Here is a 21,038-nt window from a genome sequence, read left to right on the forward strand (position 1 = left end):
TTATCTTAAAAACGTACTGCAAAATAAGGCAGGTTTAGAGGCATATTTCTCACTCTTGAGACTAGCACCTAAACCAGAGCAAAGCTTCAGTAGATCTAAACCAGAATCCAGAGGTTTTCAGCTGCCAGGGCCACATTATCAAATTTCCCTGACTTTTTTTGTGACTTTCTGTAAACATTGTTAGTTTCCAAACATACCATTCACTCCCCACTCCATACAGTCCATATACAGAAAAAAACAGTCACAAAAACCAATTCATTTACATATATCCATCTATATAGCCTACAGAGTTTAGCTCTGCCCATTCATATTGAAGTTCAAAGGGGTCTGCTTTTTGAATGAGGCATCATGCAGGACAACCAGTCAGAACAGCTTATTTACTTTATATCAGTCTTAAAGGCAGAAAGCTTATCTCCCAGAATTCAGTCATGCTGAACCTTCACCACCTAAATGTTCTGCATCACTTGTTTGAAGGCACTTTGCTTTAGACACCCTCAACTGAAAGAGCGCACTTAAGCTCAGAAAAGAACCACTTAAAGCCACACAGAGATTATCGAACAACAAAGAGGTAGAAACAAAACCCCACCATGCTGCATTCTGCAAAACACTGACAAAAGGATCTGGGTTCAAACTGCCCTCTGAAAATTCAGCGGCTCTCACTGTAAAAACCAACAGTCAGTGACGTTAAAAAAACAGCACTTTAAAGCTGGCTTGTTAATGTTTATATGGTTATAGTTATTAAAATCTCTTACAGTGGAGTCTGACTGCTGCACTTGCCACAGTCTCTATAAAGTCTTCTAGGTATACCATAAACTTCCTTTATTACATAGTGTATCCATGCAAGTTAATCGACTTAGAAGGTTCAGGAGGATAAAAAATCTGTATATAAATAGGTCAATTCCAGCTGATCATTAAACCATTAAATTCATCAACTCTAGCTAAAGCTAGACTATTATAAGTATAATAATATGACTGCCTAATGTGAGACACTTCATCATGACTCCACTCTAAAGTACTATTTGAACAGGATTAGTTTTACATGTGGAGGTGCAGTAATGTAATTATTATCTGATTATCTGTGTCAGTAACTTCATATGAACTACACACTTCTGACTATGCCATCTTATTCCTACTATAAAACAAACTGTAGAAATAATCCCAGGTTACATCAATCCTGTGTTCAGTTATGTAAGTCACTAATTACTTAATTAGAAAGGCACTCAAGGACGCAATTAATTGCATTCTCTGTAGTCTGAATAAAGCCAACAGGTTTTGGCCTAAAGTGTGTAATAATGAACATTAAAATCCTGAAGGCAATCACAAGGACTTGTCAGGGGAGTGAAACTTCTGGGAACCTCAGGTCAGCCTAAATACTTGTTGTTATGGCTCTATGAAATATTTATCATTTTCTTGGAGAAACAAAGTTAGGCAACATCTTGAACAAGCAATTATCTTGCTGCATTTTTTAAAATGGTTGAGTTTCTTAAAGACTATAGCAGTTGTCCCATGAGCATGTTAAGCCTCATGTGCAAAAATTAGCAAAATTGGTTAACACCCCTGTACACCTCCACACACAGAAGATCAGGGTTCGATTCCCTGTCTAGTCAGAAATGCCACTGCTGTTGGTAAGACTGCATTTGCCCACCACTTTAAGTCGACCTGGAGAAGAGCTAATGAGGTACAAAAGAAGTAATACCAAGCCTTACTCAGCACAGAACTGTAGCATGTCAATTGTCAAGCCTAAACTATGCAGATACAGACCCCCTTTTTTCACTTTTTTCATGTTACAACAACTTGCATTTTGAGTAAACACTCCCATCTCTGCCATTCATGCAGAAATCTCTTATCCTGTGTGCTGTCATAAGCATAACATCCTATTTGTGGTAACATTATGATAATTCAGACACATATGCCCGCAAAACTTGTCTAAATCACTCACTTGGAGACCAGCGAGAAGGCTTCTGCACATACAGCAGGGCAGGGCACCAGTTTAATGAGCACATGTTGGGTGGCAGCCTGGAAATGTGCCTGTGTCACCTTCTCCAATACTGAGGACAGAGTGCTCACGTCTGCAGCCTTCGCCCCCGGGTCACCACCTGCCGGGTCCAGAATGTTCCCCCCATGTACCACCAGCACCAGCACCTGCGTCTGACACTTCGTCTGAGAGAGACAGGAGACAAACAGGTGAAGTTAGAAGGGCAAAGAGAAGACGACACAATATTTAGAGACTGTGTTGGGTGTTGGTTGGGGAAAGCTAGACTTCCCCAACCTGCTTTCAGCCTAACAAAAAATCCATAAAAATGGAAAACATTTTAAACATTGTTTCAACTGTTTTTAGACACATTATGTACCACAAAATACACACGCCTTTTTGAGAATATTGAGTATCTGGTGGCCATATGCTTTCATTTCTTTAGTTATATTAGCCTTGAAGTTGTAGCACAAATCTACAGAAGCAAACTTTGGACACCAAATTTTGGATGATGGACTATCTCTAGGGTAAAGGGGAAAACTGTGATGATGCCAGAACCATCAACACTTTAACTAAAGTGTGAGACACTGGTGCAAATGGTGTGGGGGAGGGGGGGTAGCTGTCAGATACAATTACAATTACTACAAATACAGACACAACTACTGTATTGATGTCAAATACAGTTTAAAACTCTAATTAAATGATTTTTGTTTAGTTATGGTCAGATCTGTAATCATTTTCAACACTTTTTTACAGTATTATTTTCATTTGCTGACTTATGCCATGAAAGTTATTATTAGTACTTTCTTTTTTTGATTTAATTACCATATGGGACATAAAAAGTACAAGAAAAATCAACTGTAGGCATGATTTGTTTTCATTATAATTTTTACAAATTACGTTAGAATTGCTGTATGTAAGCTATAGCTTCCTGACATTACTTGCGTACGATTGACTTTTAGAAATGAGAACTTACGTGTATATAATTGCATCTAATTCATGTTTTATTTATCAGTACTTAAATGTACGTTTTCACCTACATTATTAGTAATGAGGCAATGAGAATATATGCAGATGATGAAGGCTAGAGGTTGATAAAGAGTAAATGTCCAGATCAGTAGTACACTAACATAAGCATGTTGGTTCAAAATAATACAATTCTCCATATTACTGAACGGTCCTGAGATGATATTACCTCAGCGTCTTCTAGGCCATCAATGCTGGTTTGGGGTACACACCTAGGCCTGCGAATTTGGTACAAGCTCTCTGAGAGAGAGACAGAGAGAGACAGAGAGAGAGAGAGAGAGAGAGAGAGAGAGAGAGAGAGAGAGAGAGAGAGATTAGAAAAAAGGCACTTTACACACCACACACATGCATCAATCCACTGAAGATTAGTGCCTCACTTTTTTAAACAGGAATCTAAGTTGCAATGCACTGCTAAAACTCATGCTATTATTTCTTGACATTTCAAAAGACGTAGATACAAAATTGCACGAAAGAGGGGAACTATTACCGCCAATCCCTTAATTCTCCCATCAGTGGTTTCACTGTGCACAACAAAATGACACAAGCTGTAAACAAATCTTGGCAAAACAAAGCTGCGGCTGAAGGACGAGTGAATGAGAGCGCTGGCTGTTTCTCCATCCAGCCTGCTCTGTCAGGATGCCCCCAGCCGAAGACATCACACCTCACCATCTCCTCCTCTATCTGTTCATTTGTAGTTTCCTCACTCTCATACACTCAGCTCCCAGCTCATTCTCACGCTGACCCACTCCTCGTGTTCTCAGTGTTCACAGCTCTTCCTCTGGATGTTTTGCCAATCAGGGTGTTAGCATGGCACTGAAGTCCACTCTCACAGACTTTCTGACTGCCCTGCTGGTTCTAAACCGTGCACAGACAAAGGCAGTCCTGGCCTCCATTCCTGTCACTAAGTGAAAGCTGATGGATGAGGGGGTGTCAGTGCGAAAGTGGCTAAAAGGAATGTTTTAGGTTATTTAGTCCATTAAGCCACAAAAGTCAGTCCATCCTAGAGGTGGAGAGGCCAGTGCTGAATTAAAAGGCTTCAAATGAAAAAAGTAATAAAATTCTTTCATGCTGGTAAAAGACTGACTCAAAGAAAATGCTGCACAGAGCTGCTTCTGCAGATGTACAATTAGTGTAGGCAGCAGGCAGCTGTGTCAAAAAACATACGGTATAGACAGTGTATCATTTCTCAGTTCACCTTCTGTTAAAGACACTGTGGCTAATACTTTATATTGGTCATGCTAAATTCACATTTAAATACATGTTATGGAATTCTCATCTTGGCTCCACTTTGTCCCATGTCTGTCCTGTCCTAGCTACATTCTGGCTCCTCTCTCCACCCCATCTTGGTTCCACCTTGTCCTGTCTCCACCCTGTCCTGGCTCCACCTTGTCCTGTCTCCGCCCTATCTTGGTTCCACCTTGTCCTGTCTCCACCCTGTCCTGGCTCCACCTTGTCCTGTCTCCGCCCCATCTTGGTTCCACCTTGTCCTGTCTTCACCCTGTCCTGGCTCCACCTTGTCCTGTCTCTGACCCATCATGGTTCCACCTTGTCCTGTCTCTGACCCATCATGGTTCCACTTTGTCCTGTCTCCATCTTATCCTGTCTCTGACCCACCATGTTTCCACCATGTCCTGTCTCTGACCCATCAAGGTTCCACCTTGTCCTGTCTCCACCTTATCCTGTCTCTACCTTATACTGGCTCCACCCTGTCCTGGATCTACCTTGTCCTGTCTCTGTCCCATCCTGTCTCCACTTTGTCCTGTCTCTGCCCATCCTGGGTCCACCTTATCCTGGCTCCACCCTGTCCTGGATCTACCTTGTCCTGTCTCTGCCTCATCCTGTGTCCATATTGTTCTGTCTCTTCCCCATTCTGGCTCAACCTTGTCCTGTCTCTACCCCATTCTGGCTCCACCCTGTCCTGGCCCCACCTTGTTCTGTCTCTGGCTCAAACTGGGTCCACCTTGTCATGTCTCTGCCCCTTCTTGGGTCCACCTTGTCCTGTCTCCTCCTCATCCTGGGTCTACCTTGTCCCATCTCTGCCCCATCCTGGCTTCTCCTTGTCTGGTTTCCACCTTGTCCTTTTCCCACCCTGTCCTGAATCTACCTTGTACTGGCTCCAACATATCCTGCCTCTGACCCATCCTGGGTCCACCTGGTTCTGTCTCTTTCCCATCCTGGCTCCACCTTGTCCTGTCTCCACCTTATTCTCTCTCTGCTCCATCCTGGCTCCACCTTGTCCTGTCTTTACCCTGTCCTGGATTCACCTTGTCTTGCCTCCACTTAGTCCCAGTCCCACCACGTCCTTTCCCTACCAATTCCTGTTTCCATCCTGTCCTGACACCAGTGTTTTGAATTCCAGTCTTTCCTGGTTTTGAACTTTGCTGCTTACCATTTTCTGACCCCTGATAATGATAATATCTGGAGAGATCCAATAACTTTGTGCATACATTTAGCCTCCCAGACTCATTAAAAATGCAGTATCTGTTCAGCTTTCTCTTTTTAACTACATGTAGCATTGGAATTATAATAAACAAAATATGGATTTAGCTCATGGCATAATCTGTACTGTCTTGTGAGAGACTTACATTTACATTTTATGAATGCTTATCTCTACATCAGTCAGAATCCAGTTCTTTGTTATTGTGACTGTTGTAAAATGTAATTACATACTGCACTAAGAACACGTCATTTAAAAAATAACAGCACATAATCTCTTGTGCAAACAAACAGTGGATTGGCTTTAATCTGTCCATGCCTCATTCCCTCAGTCAAGCACTGCAGACCACAGCTAGGCGTGTGTGTTCCTCAGTGAGGGTGTCATGACAACCCTGAACTGAACGGAGATCAGAAAGACAGGCATAGAGTGAGGCAGCTCTTTAAATAGCATATGCTTTCATTTCCAAATCGCTGGCTCTCTGAGGAGTGATTGTGCTGAATGAAAGCTGCTGCTCGAACTCAAAGCAGCCTTGCCTGCCTGATGTGGAGGGTCTCTGTGGCAGCCCAGCTGCAGACTCCTATTCACTGGCACATTCACTGGAGCGAAGTACCCAAGGAGCGGAGCTGTTTTCTCCAGCACTTAACGCAGCAGAGAATAAGCCAGCGTCAATCAGCTCGGCTAGAAGGCACTTAAGATTGCTGCCTGCCACGCTGCCTGTGTCTACTGAACTTAAGAGGCGACCAAGTTTTAGCCCACAGATGTATGTGTGCTTGTGTGTGTGTGTGCGTGAGAGTTCATACTCGGTCTCAGTGTCACCTGCTGCCAATATTGCTGCCCACTCTACCTGGGGGTGTTTCACAAAGCTGGATTTCTACTAAACTGGGAAGGCTAACAGAGAAACTCTGCTTTGTGAAACACCCCTGCTGGCTACACCTCACACTCTCTGCCTCTCGATAAGTGCTTATTAGCGCTAAAAAGTATACTGTTTTTTTAATTGTTATCACAATATGGGCTTTTACAATACTGAAAAAATGTCAATACAATATGCAAATGATTTGCATTGTGTGCTGTGTAGCAAGTCTGTGATTACAATTTGTGATTACAAGACCAATTTGGAACATTTTGGAAAGTGACTGAAAGGTATTAAATAGTTTACCAAAATGTCTATTTTTGATTGAAATTAAAACACAACCCTGCAGGATCTTTAAGTTATTGCAAGACATATTGCAATCAGGGTAGCATTATTATTGCAATATGACTTCAATGAAGGCAGCATAACTGCTTCATGATCCTTCTATATGTGTATAAAATAACACTGACACAAAGCTCACTAGGCAGCCTTGACATAATTTGTACTAAGCCTGGGTGTAATGGCTAAAAAATGTATCTTCTTTAATCAGCAATTAACAATACATTTCTAGGTATTCATGCACTCCATCTGAAATGACTGAAATGCCTATAACATGGAAGATTAAAATTTCATACCATACATAGAAACACAGTTATTGTTTCTGTGCTGCCACAAACACCAGCTGATTTACATACATCTGCCTATTCAGGCTATAGTAATAGTAAAAGTAAAAAGACTATAATGACGTTATAAGGATTTGTTCAGCTCAGAGTGCTTTTTGAATGAAGCACACTACAGAGCAGCCAATCAGTATAGAGCTCATTTACATACTTCAGTCTTAAAGGCACAGTGAACAAAACAGCCTGTTTGATTCTAGGGGATAAAGAGAGGTTGGAAAATGGTCATTTAAATGAATTATGAGCATTTTTGGTACCTAAAACCACCAAATTTTAGAAGTGGACCTCAAGAGAACCATGTAGGATAGAACCATAGTCCACAGTCTGAAGACTCATAATTCATCCTTTATTAAAGGTCATGAGATATGTAACCTTAAAAATAAACAAATTGGCTCCTGAGTGGTGCAACCGTCTAAGCGTTGGCCCTATCATCAGGAGATCACGAGTTCGATCCCTGGTGATGCTACAGCCATCCGTAGCCAGAAGTCCAAGAAAGCACAATTGGATGGCCCCTCCTTCTCCCCCCATCACTTAACACGATGCTAGTCAGCGAAAGCGTCTGTTAGCTGACGTAACAGATCTGGCGGTTGGTGCTTTCCTCCGAGCGCATTCAGCTATCCAATGACATTGCATTAGCAGCAGTTCGAAAAGATGCGGTGGCGCTTCACAGGTCTCAGAGGAAGCCTGTGTTAGCACTCGCCCTCCTAGTGTTGATAGTATTGTGTGATTGGGGGAGTCCTAACTAGCGGGTGGAACTGGAGACAACTAAATTGGAGAGATAATTGGGCAAAAATCCAAAAAAAAATATAAAAAAAATAAATAAATAAACAAATCATTGCAACTATATTATTGCTTGAACACACTTACACTCTGTCATATGACTGCCATGGCATTAAAGAAACTCAGCTGCATGCATAAAATGTGTATAAAATCACAACGATATTCACAACGTTGCCTAATTTTGTTTTTTCTAAAAAATAACCTTGAATGTATCCGATTGACCAACCCTGAACTTACAGTGCAACAAATACAGACAAGCACAAATTAAACAAACAACACATTGGCTGCAAGGTGAGAACTTGACGGCAACATATGGAGAAAAGAGGTTCAAACACAATAAGCTGAAGGTGGAAAGACAGTGTGCGTGTAGAGCTGAAGGAAAGATGAAGTATTGATCCAGAGGCATTTTCCACTGCCTTTCCTCACATCACACGGTCTGCTCTAGAATGGCACTTATCCGGAAATTCAATATAAACCTTGTATTATGCTTCTTCTTTCCTCTAGATAGGTAACAAGGTAGCTAACAGGTAGCCTCTCTGGCCTTTGCATTTTTGCATGTTTTTCCCCTGTGCAATCCCCTGGACCACCAGCACTTAGCAAACAGATTGACTGAACTCAGGCGAGCGAGCAAGAGAAATATATGGAAGGAGAAGCAGGTTTAGCTGATAAGGATTCAGGGTTCAGAGGATATTCATGCATACAAGGCTAGTGGCACCAGTAGCTAATATTAGCATAGCAGCCTGGGTCTGCTTAGATAGAAAACAGGCTCAAAGCAGCAGGTTTTTCAGACTTTGATATGGACATCAAGTGTAGAATCATAATCACTCAGCATCAAAATGATAATAAGGCTAAAATTATAAACACTTATAAAATCATCTGAATGCCTAACATAAATAAAATTGCATCCAACAATAAAAGCTGTAACTCCTCTAGACGAGTTCAAGGGAGCCAAATTCTTAAAATGGATCGCAGGATTACGAGAGGGTTCTGTTCCATAGTGTTAATCAGTTGGTCTCATTCTTCAAACAACTGATCATGTATGCCCTTGCTTTGCTGGAATGAAAATCTGCAGGCACGCCGGCCCTTTGCAGATAACATAGGACACCCCTGCTCTACTGAGTTTTGATTATGGCATCATGCACCAGCACTTGTGGCAAAGGTGCCATCCTATGACAGTGCCATGTTTACAGTCACTGAGCTCTTCTGTCTCACCCATTTCACTGCCAGTGTTTGTCTATGGAGATTGCATGGCAAAGTGCTTAATTTTGTATACCTGTTATCAATGGGTGTGGATGAAATACATGACCTAACAAATTTGGAGTGGGTTTGGCCACATACTTTTGGCCATATAGTGTACGCCATGGTACAGAAGGAAAATGTTGCAGTTTCCATTTCTCACTGACCTTAACATTTAAACAAATACAAGATGGGTTATACTTTATTTTAGTACGTCACATAATTTGTCCTTAAGTGTATGTTTTAGATATGCTACTGGAAGTGACTCTGCCCATTAGCCTCTTTCCAGAAACAACAGACATAGAAAGGTGAGCTGGGACCAAATTCATGTATCTCCAACCATTTCATTTTAATGGCTCTAAACTACACAATAAAGCATGAACAGCAACAACAGAACTAGCCGAGAGAGAGAGAGACAGAGAGAGAGAGAGAAATTCATTAAGCGTGTGTCAATCAGACTGAATGAATATTTACGAGATTACAATCTTTCTAATTCACATGTGGTAAGCCAAGAGTCAAACAAGACACACGTAAGAAATTAGAGAGCAGCTTTGGTTTGTACATTTGTAACAAAAAATTAATTTAGGTGAGAAAAATGTGTGAGTCCTTTCTGATCTTTGAGAACCAAAGCATCAAGTAAAAGATATAATCACTGACATCTAGCCAAAGACCTGGTGTGCCCACACAGTGCTCACATATAACAATCAATTAAAATAAACCTGATTCTCCACAATAATTACAGCCCTCACTGATCTGAAAGAGGGAGTCAATTGCTCTGACCATAGCTAATAACTACTTTAAACGAGTTAAACATGACAGGAAGATATGTGCCAGGCCATAAGTTGTCAAATATTGGCTAGAGGTCCAGAAGTTTTGATTTGGGCCATATTAGATTGCCTGGGTCCGATACAATTTCATGGTTCAGTTGAGTAGAACGAGTCTGATTGGTTGCAAGCGCTTGTAGAAAGCTGTAAACCACACTCCATCATGTCGCATGTGGTCAGCAAGAATAAACTGACTGACCTGCATTTTAAACATCACCAAAATGAGAATTAGGGGTGCATGATAAATTTAGAACTGATATATTATTGACTGATAAATGGGAAAAATTCATTATTATTATTAGCTTGATATTGAATTTAAATGGGTAAGTTTGGTGGCCCATTTTTGTGAGAGAAACGTTGCAGAATTGCAATTCACAACAAAGGTTCAGCCAAGATACAGTGATAGGGAAACACACTAAATGCTTTCAATATCAATAATTACAAGAGCTCTTCACTCCACAACACTTATATATGGGTGTAGTACGAACTTGTTATAAAAAAGTAAAATTATCATGTATAGGTATCAATATCAGCAGTCTCTGTACTAAAGGCATTGAGTTCTTCAAGAACGTTTGGTAAAATTGTGACACTGTAATTGAATCAAGTGAATCATGCATGCAAGTCTAGCGGCACTAGTAGCTAATATTAGCATAGGATCCTAGGTCTGCTTAGATAGAGAACAGGCTCAAGGCAGCAGATGTGTCACAATATCAGAATTTTTGTTTCAGACTTTGATAGACATCAAGTGTAGAATCACAATACTCAATATCAAAATGATAATAAGGCAAAAATGATAAACACATCATCTTAATGCCTAATGTAAACAAAATTGCATCCAACAATAAAGGAAGCCTTGTGCATCTTTTATACAGTGATTAAAAACATAGTAGCATGCAAAAGGTTCCATTTCTACATGCTGATATATTAAATAAATTGTGATGTTGGAACTGAATCAAGTAGATCTGGTTGGGTTACTGTTACAAATTTCCAAACAGGATGTGCATTTTCACGTTTGAATTATTGCCTTTATAATACCACCTTTTGTGGCTGTGATTTGCTATAAAAATAACATACAAACAAGATATTAACTATGAGTTATTGGTGTTAATTATTGGTTCAATCCAGAATTCCATATTGGTGGGGCCTCCCAAGTGGCAGAACTGTGTAAATGTTGGCGCTGTCATCAGGAGATCATCTCCGGTGATGTTACAGCCATCTGTTGCCGATCCAACAGAACATAATTGGTCTCACTCTCTCTGGATGGGTAGGTCCCCTCTCATTCCATCACTCATAATAATGCAAGCCAGCATGAGTATTTGTGACCGAACCGAACAGAATTGGCAGTTAATGTTCTCCTCCAAGCACACTTAGCTGTCCAATGACGCTGCATGTGAGGCCGTGGCTGGCTTCATGTGACTCATAAGAAATACATGCTAGCCTTCACCTTCCCAGGCCTTGCAACTCTCCCAAAAATAAAAAGAGCGTGAAAAATTCAGTAAAAATTGAAGAAAGAAATTCCACCTTTGTGCATCTCTAATGACAATTTCAATTCCAATTTGATGGCAATATGTCCAGATGAACCTGTCATTAGTAGATCATTAAACAGCCACACAAACAGCTCCCAACAGCTCCACATTATAAAGGCATAATTCAAAAATGTCTTCAATCATAGTAGCACGCAGAGCTGCGTGACCTCCAGAATAAAAAAGCTGCCCTCACAATCGCCACCATCTGCTCGGCAGTGCTCACACCTGGTATGACCACACTATAGCATGACTCAGCTCCGTCAGGACTTAACCTGCATGCTAAAGGTAATTGATTCCAACCCCTCTCCATGCACCTGCCACTGACACTACTGTAGCCCAGTATAAAAACACACGCTCAAACAAACATGGTGAGGAGGTTTGACTAGCACAGCCACAGAGAGGCACAGAGTCAGACAGACACAGAGACATGCGCTGAATAATGAACAAAATACACAAGAGAGGTCAGACACATTATGAAATAGAATTGGACAATATGGCAAAAATCCTATTAAGACATGATTCAAAATCAATACATTTTAATGGCTACAATGATTATTGGGGCATGTCACCCTCATGACCACACATGTTTATGTGTTTTTTGCTTTTTCTATAAGAGCATATCAAAGTGAAGCACATTTCAAGACAGAAGTAGTAACCATGCCGATTCCGCACTTCACTGCTGCCACTTCCCATGTACTGCTACTCTATTAAGTGTAATCTTTTTACTAGTCAAGCATCAATGCAGCAGTAGCGGTCACATGTGCACAAAGCACAATTTCAAGCTTTGACTATTATTTGTCACTTGCTGTGAGCTGCATGCGACCTGAAGTGGGTAGAAAATACTTCCACTTTTTCACTATCCGACCGTTATGACAGATGCATCATATATCAAGCTGGTAAGGGCTATGGGTTTTTGCTCATTCTTCCAGAAGAGCATTTGTGAGGTCAGATACTGATGTTGGACAAGAGGGCCTGGCTCGCAATCTCCATTCTAATTCATCCCAAAGGTGTTTGATGGGGTTGAGGTCAGGGCTCTGTGTGGGTCAGTTAAGTTTTTCCACACCAAACTCATCCAACTATGTCTTTATGGACCTTACTTTGTGCACTGGGGCTCAGTCATGCTGGAACATAAAAGGGCCTTTCCCAAACTGTTCCCACAAAGTTGGAAGCATAGCATTGTCCAAAATGTCTTGGTATGCTGAAGCTTTAAGATGTCCATTCCCTGGAACTAAGAGACCTCGGCCAACCCCTGAAAAACAGCCCCATAGCATTATTCCTCCTCCACCAAACTTCACAGTTGGCACAATGCAGTCAGGTAGCTAATATTCTCCTGCATTTGCCAAATCCACGCTCGTCTATTAGATGATGTAAGGCATGCATGCAGCTACTCAGGCATGGAAACCCAAGCCATGAAGCTTCCGGCGCACAGTTTTTTAATGTTAATGCCAGAGGAGGTTTGGAACTCTGCAGTTACTGAGTCAGCAGAGTGTTGGCAACTTTTATGCACTATGCACCTCAGCATTTGGCCACCCCATTCCGTAACTTTACGCGGTCTGACACTTTGTGGCTGACTTGCTGTGGTTCCTAAATGCTTCCTGCATGGCTAGGTGCTTGATTTCACTTGTGGCAATGGGACTGAATAAAACAACTGAATTCAATGATTAAGAGGTGTGTCCCAATACTTTTGTTCATATACTGTGTCTCTATCTGTATTACCAATATACCAAAAATAAAACAATAATGATAATCGAAATCATCACCCGACCCTGTTCCGAAGTACATATATAAACACCTATATTTCCAGTATCACACTCATGGTCAGATGGTCAGCAAACTGTTAAAGATAAACACACTTTCACCTGTTTCTGTGTGAGTATGTTGTTTGCGAGAGCAAGACAGGATAAGAGAGAGAGACAGAGATGGAGTGAGAGAGAAAGAGAGATTTGTGTTACTGGTGCAGATGCTCTGTGCCTCGGGTTGTGTATGCTGTAAGCAGACATGTCTCGACAGTTTCCCTGCAGGGTTGATGACTCTAGGCCCAGGGGGGGTGTTTGCCACAGGCCTGTCACTGCCACTGCTTTTGTATGTGTGTGCGTGTACTCACTCCCTCACACTCATTATATATAAACACGACTGCACATGCCACTGTTCCACTCAACAGTATTACATTAAGCAAACAGTCTTTTTGCTGCTTCCAGTGAAGCCACAAGTCCTGTAGTGATGCCCATGTTACAAAACACTGTTTATCTTTTTTGTCATTCAGACACATAAAAGGCTTTATGTTGAGTCTCAGTGAGCTTATCTGTGTCCATGCGCTTTCCATTACATCATTGTCCAGTGGAAAAATGTCATAGGAGCTAGGCTTGTATCATTATGTGTAATTTATTATCATCCAATCATGCCCCGCAGCCATCAGAGATTGATGATAGTATCAGGGGTTTGAGTAGGGGGGTAACACTTTGCCACCACCAGCACACCACATGAACATGTTTTCTGAAAAAAGAGTCAAACATCCTAAATGGCTGCTTCTTTTGAATGGCCTTTCTCCAGTATCAGCACAGCAGGTTATTTGGTATCGTCAGAAAAAAACAGAAAAAACGAGAAAGCACTTTCTTTTTCTACCACTACACTCTTTTCCTCCTGTCTCATTCTTTCCCTGAGTTGCCTTGCTTTGTCTTACTTCTGCTCAGAGCACCCTGCATTTAAAATGGCAGAAAAAATGAGAAAAATGTAATTAAATGGGAATTAGCATGTGAAGGAGATTGTGCCTACAAGCAGCATGTGTAAAAAGTGACTGTGTGTGTGTGTGTTTGTGTATCCAGTGGACCCGAAAGCTTGCCAGCCGCAGCCCTAAGATGGGCAGAGCGGATGAAATGTGTGATACTATCAGAAACCAGAGGAAGGGACTTTTACTTTCTACAAAAGCCTTCTGGACTAATTAGTTTTTCATTCTAATTTATTCATCCCCAGCCTGCGCCCTAATCAGGCCCCGGATTGCTCACAGGCGACAAGGAATTTGGATTTTTAATAGGGCTACTGACTAGATCATTAACATTTACAAAACTTAAGTGAAATGTTAAAGGGTTTTAATAACAAAAATGTCACCCAGTTTAGTCCACAGTGTTCTACAATGTCAATTTAACCGCTCTGTAATTAGACAGAGTTTGCTGAACAGTCAGAGATTCTACAATACTCCAACACTTTATTACTGTATTAAGGACCAAAATAGCAACACACAGAAACTGAACAGAAAAGACATGAAGGGATAGAGAGGGAGAGAGAATGGAGTGCAAGACAGAACAAGAGAAAGAGGTGATGAGAGAAAGCAAAAGAAAACAAAATAAAGAGAAAAAGAAAGAAAAAAGACATACAGAAAAAGAGAGAGACAAGAAGAGAGGGAGACACACACACACATTATCTAAGCCCTTATTCTTCTGGGTTGCGGTGGGTGCTGGAGCCTATCCCAGTGGTCACTGGGCGGAAGACAGGACACACCCTGGACAGGTTGCAGGAGAGAGACAGCAAAAGAAAAAGAGAGAAAGAGACAGAGCAAGAGAGAGATAGAGAGAAGAGCTGGTTAAGAGTGAAAGAGAAAAAAGAGAGTATGAAACAGCAAGTGAGAGAGAGAGAGAGAGAGCGCAAGAGAGACAGAAAAGAAGAGGGAGAGGGGAGAGAGAAAGAGAGATTAAGAGAGACAGAAAGGGGAGAGCGATCTATGGTGGGTGGGAGAAAGCGTGAGAGAGAGAGGGATAGAGAGGGAGAGAGAATGAGGGGGGAGAATGAGAAAAAATAAAGAGCAAGACAGAACAAGAGAAAGATGTGAGGGTGAAAGAGAAAGAAAAAAGAAAGGGAGAGACACACACACACACACATTATCTAAGCTGCTTATCTTTCTGGGTTGTGGGAGTGCTGGAACCTATCCCAGCACTCATTGGGAGGAAGACAGGACACACCCTGGACAGGTCACGGGAGAGAGACAGTGAAAGAAAAAGAGAGAAGGAGACAGAGCAAGACAGAGACAGAGAGACGAGCAGGTGAAGAGCGAAAGAGAGAGGGGGAAAAAGAAAAGTAGGGTATGAGACAGTGAGAGAGAGAGAGAGCGCAAGAGAGAGAGCACAAGAGAGACAGAGACAGAAGGAGAAGACTGGGGAAGAGAGCAAGAGAGAGACAGAGTGAGAGTGTGAGAGGGAAAAAGACAGAAGAGGGAGAGGAGAGAGAGAAAGAGAGATTAAGAGAGACAGAAAGGCTGAGAGCGAGTGACCTATGGTGGGTGGGAGAAAGCGAGAAACAGAGATAAAGTGAGAAAGACAAGTAAGAGAGAGTGAGGGAGATGAGGAGAGAAAGAGAGAGAGAGAGGGAAAAGCAGAGAGAGAAAAACAGAGAAAAACGAGATGAAGTAAGAAAGAAAGAAAGAAAAATAAACATAGAAAGAAAGATGGAGAGAGAGCATGTGAACGTGACAGAGAAATAAAGAAATAGATGGTTGGCTTCTATTAGGTCCTCCTCAGGCAGTTATCACGCCAATGCTGCCAGCCCCACAGCCGTCAGCACAAACAAGCTCTTGCCAGTGGGCACCAGATCAGTGCCTTCAAGCTGAGGAGACAAAGGTCCACAGGAGAACTGAGCTCAAGCTCCATAGTCACTCACAGCTCTGTCAGCTCCACAGGGAAGCTCCAATTGTGCTCCTTTAGACAGAACTCACATCCAGTCATGACTCATCACAATAGCGCATGGGCGTACATCTTTGCCCATGCTAATTCATGTGTAATCAAAACGATTAGGCGACGGCGCTAATTGAAAAGTAATTAACAGAATGAGTAAACAAGTGAAAACAGAACCTCAGCCATGTGCCATAGACGGAGTATCATAAGCATCCCCGGTGGAGCCCCTAGAGACTGTGCATTTAGAGACAGAGGGGAGCGAGCCATGACAGCGCTGAAACACCTCCACTATCTGCTGCTGTTTGGCTGTCAGGCATATCGTGCAATTCCCATAACAAACAATATGGCATCTCGACATCAATTAAGCATTCCTAAGGGATGGCTTTTGCTCGTCTCTTCGTTCGGAATAAGTGGCATCCCAGGTTTTTACCTGAGACGTGTAGAGGCACCAGCTAATCACATATATGCTAATAAAAGTGAGCTGAATGACAATGAATGTCAGCCTGCTAAGAATAAACAATCCTCTACACGACTCATATAGAGGAGAATGAAAATAGCTGCCGTTTTCACACAAAGGTGAATGGAACAATAGAACGTGAACCTTGAAGAACATAAAAACCTTGTAAGATACAAAGAAATAGATTAACAAATGAAACACCAGACAGGTTTTAGCATTGTGTAGAAGAATAGGCTTCAAAGCAGTGAACTCCAGACCCTTGAGAACAGTTTTGCACATCTGAGCTCCTCTGTCTGCTCTCACTGGAACACCCACCAGCAGCATTTTAGAGCCATTTCACTAACATTTCCTAATTAGCATCTGCCTTTAGCACACCAGGTAAGGATCCCTACCTTTGACAGACTAATTAATCTGGCACCTCTGCACATCTAAAGACTTTAATCTGTCTTTGGTACTTAGTCCTGTCAGTCCAACATTTCAGCTGCTACCGGCAAGAGAGAAAATGCTCTTGGAATAAATAATAATATTCTGAAAAACATTTTCTAAAAAAGTATGTACAGTTTGCATTATATGCACCAAGTGGTGTAGCCTGGGGGCCTCCCAGTTGAAAGCCAGCCCCAACTGAGTTTTCTATTCTTTAAAAACAAATTTCTCAGATGCAAAGAAAATATGAAAAATGAAAGGTCATCATAGGCAAAGGTGCTGACAAATCTCTCCTTAGGTTATCACGGAAACTCAGCATATGCTATCACCATGGCAATATGGCTGCATCCCACCTAGAAACACCACATTTATAAACATCATTAGCTTGCTTCCCTGCTTCTCCTGAGAACTTAGCTGAGCTGTGCTAGTTCCCAGCTACCAACCTAGCTAGCAAGTAGTAGCACATAATCGTGGTAAAGAAAACAAAGTTCAATACAGTGAAAAAATGGCAAGAAAATTACAATCTTTCTTGCAGAAAAAACACATCTTTACTGAGGGTGGCTGCTGTGGACACTTTGGACCATTTAACCATTTCTTTAGGTCTCTTTATAAAATGGTCAACAAAATGATGTGTTTCAGAGAAAAGCACTTTTAACACAACATCACACTGATGGTAGATTCTTTGTTTGGAAAAAGCCTAGAGAAGAATTCAAACCAGACTACAGTGGTGTCGGTGAGCTTGTGATCATTGATGGGATCATGAACTCAGAAATGTATGAAGGTCTTTTGAATGAAAACCTGCAGAAGCTGACAAAGAAACTGCTCAAAACATCAGAGGCCTTTTGAAAGAATACTTTGTCAGAAAGAATGTTAGTCTTGGAAAAGTGTGTTTAAAATAAATACTTGGTTAGATTTTTTTGTTTCCTAACACAATAAACTTAAGTTGCCACAAATGTCCAAATACTCTTTGGGGCCAACAGCTTTTCAGCAGCCATTCTGAACAAATTTAAAGTTAACAAGTTAAAAAATGGTAACAAGTTAAATTACATTCTCATATATAAGGTATATGAATGGTCTGACTCAAGCCATTCCATCCTTGTAGTGTAATATAGTAATAATCACTTAATGACGATATATATAAAAGATTGTGAAGTTAGCTAAGCACCGCTGCACACTGCAGCTACCTGTATCAGAGAGAAGCTTTTTGCTACAACTCACTGAGTGTGCATTTTCACTGTTGCAAACAGTCTCTGTTTCAGCTTGCATTTCTTTGCATAATAACAAACTATTAACGAAATGTATTTATTATTCAAATATATTATCACTCCAGCATCCCCACAACCCCGGAGGATAAGCGGGTTAGAAGATGAATGAATGAAATGAATGAATATATCACCACTGCCCCCCCAAAAAAAAAGATTTCCATTTTTCAACATAATGATGGACCGAACAAAATGATCCATGTACATTATCTCACATTAAAGGGTAAGAATATTTTGTCTTTTCTTGTAAAGTTACACATTTACAGACACATTTTCTTTTGGACAGCAATAATGTTCAAATAATTAAAAAAATGAATAAATGATAATACTTAATTTCTCTTCTAAGCCTAGCTGACAGCCCTACTAAAAGAGTCCATAAAAGGCATTTGGTGTGAGACACAACACTTGTATCATCTCCCAGTAAAACCTTGTAACCTTGTATTTTCATGTTGTTTTGTGGAAAGGTGCATATTTCATTTTGGCTAGGTCACAGTGTTCAGCCTGCCTGAAGAAACACGCACAAGCAGAAACTGAATCAGACCATCTACACAAAAACAATAATTCCATAAGTTTCTATACACCCTAACCTTTTAGACTAAGTGAGAATGAGTTTACATTCTATGCTGTTAGGGGACTCTCCTTAGGGAGCAGCTTGACCCCTGGCTTACTGAAAGCTTAGTTATTCTCTGTCACATGTGCTTAAGGCTGCCTGACCTGCAGCAACTCCCGCTCGGTCCAGTGCTAAAACATCCTCACACTCACTTTAGTGCAAAAATATCCTGGAAATATCGGTCCAGTGCTGAAACAATCTCACAACCAGTCAAGTGTTAAACATTCTTACATTTGGTCCAGTGCTAAAACATCCTCACACCTTGACCAGTTCTCAACATTCTTACACCTGGTCCAGTGCTGAAACAACTTCACACTCACTTTAGTGCAATACCATCCTCATGTCTGGTCCAGTGCTAAAACAATCTCACAACCAGTCTGGTGCTTAACATACTTACAGTCTGTACAGTGCTAAAACATTCTCATACCCGGTCCAGTGCTGAACAACCTCACACACAGACCACTGCTGAAACAACCTCACACACAGTCCAGTGCCAAAACATCTTTACACCCAGTTCACTGCTAAAACATCCTTACACCCGGTCCAGTGCTGAAACCACTTCACAGTTGGTCCAGTTTTGAAACAACCTCACACCCAGTGAGCAGCAACAACCTCATACCCAGTCCAGAAAGAAAACAACCTCATGCCTGTTCCAGTGCCAAAACAACCTCACACTCAGTCCAGTGCTGAAACAACCTCACACCCAGTGAGCAGCAACAACCTCATACCCAGTCCAGAAAGAAAACAACCTCATGCCTGTTCCAGTGCCAAAACAACCTCACACTCAGTCCAGTGCTGAAACAACCTCACACCCAGTCCAAAGCAAAAACAACTTCACACCCGGTCCAGCTCTGAAACAACCTCACACTCAGTCCACTGCCAAAATATCTTTACATGTGTTCCAGTTCCGAAACAACCTCACACCCGGTCCAGTTCTGAAACAACAAACAACATGTGAGAAAAGGTCAGATGAATAATAGCATGGGTTTTCTTAAGTAGTTCTGGTGTCTATAGATTGAGTGACTAATATTTTCTGTAGAAACAGAAAATATACAGACAGAATGACTAATCATTCCAATGACGTGAGGGAAAAGCTTCTGATTGATTTTTGAGTAGGATGCATTTTTCTTCACATTGTATCAACACCATGCTGAGTCAAATAGCAAGTATCAGAAGTCAAGAGTTATTTCGTCTGTTTTGTCCTACTATTTAAAGGTAATTACATATTTAAGGCCAATTCTCTTTTGGCATATCAGCCTTTTTTTAAAGACAGGAAACACAAACTGGCACTTTAAATTCTTAAATGAAAAATCTGCACACTTAGCATAATGCATAACCATACTACGGCTTTGATATAGGTGTAGCAGGATACAAATACAGTGTGAGTGTACTTACATAAATCATATTACTTACATCATTAAATTGCATCACAGATCGGCTAAAATAAATAATTTAGCCAACTGTCCATCACATGTTTGGAGCAAAAATACATTCAGTTTCCATTTGAATCTACAACTTTTTCGTTTTGTTTTGATGGCAAGCAACAATAAAATGAGGCAAAAATGTAAGATTTTTTTTATATTTTCTCAAAACAAGGCAATTTTTTAAATTAAATTTAAATCATAACAAAATATCTTTACTTCTACTTATAAACGCAAATGAGGTATTGATTGAAAGCTTAGAATCTACATTTTCAACAGAATTTCTCTACTTGTTTCAGTGATCTACGAGTGGCCTTTCAGACCAATGTTCAGTCTGGGCTGCTGACAATTTGCAGTAATTCAGCTGCGATTACAGACTAAAAAACGGTCAAGTAATATACATGAGGTGAAACACAGAGCAGCTTTTAATAGTTTCAAGCTAACAATCCTTTAGTCTGTGGGTGTATGATGGCCATCAAAACCAACTTAGTAAATTAGTCAGGCACACTTAAGCTCTGCTCTTCTTTTTAACCTTTTTTATTATATTCTGCTTTTCACTATTTTGTTGTCTCCAGTTTCCAGGTCTCACAAGTCTGTATCAGTCATTAGTAGACTAATCAGTGCAGGGCAAAGGTTGTTAATACTCCCTCTGAGGTATTTGAGGTCTGCTCCACATTCTGTCTGCATCAACACCAAAAAGCATTATCTAACAATGCTTTTGTTGAGGAAACACTGAGACGCCGCAAGGAGAAGACACAAAAAGGAAGATCGCTCCAGCACAATACAGTCCTAGCACCCACACTGAGACTCTGAACCAGCCAAACAAATAAAACAGCCCTATTATGTAAATCATCTTTTAATACACAAAAGCAATGC

The 21,038-nt window shown here is 41.1% G+C and overlaps 1 protein-coding gene across 1 annotated transcript in view; it reads right to left on the reverse strand.

Annotated features, from left to right (window-relative positions):
• The window catches only part of pitpnm3 (PITPNM family member 3), a 118,167-nt gene that overhangs the window by 60,466 nt on the left and 36,663 nt on the right, over window positions 1-21,038 (reverse strand). The window contains exons 4-5 of the mRNA XM_036562164.1: window positions 3,168-3,238; window positions 1,940-2,160 (exon numbers count right to left, since the gene is read on the reverse strand). Coding sequence (XP_036418057.1) covers window positions 1,940-2,160; window positions 3,168-3,238 — 292 coding nt within the window. The remainder of the gene's footprint in view (window positions 1-1,939; window positions 2,161-3,167; window positions 3,239-21,038) is intronic.

The sequence above is a fragment of the Colossoma macropomum genome, unplaced genomic scaffold (assembly GCF_904425465.1).
Source record: "Colossoma macropomum unplaced genomic scaffold, Colossoma_macropomum, whole genome shotgun sequence".
NCBI lineage: Eukaryota > Metazoa > Chordata > Actinopteri > Characiformes > Serrasalmidae > Colossoma > Colossoma macropomum.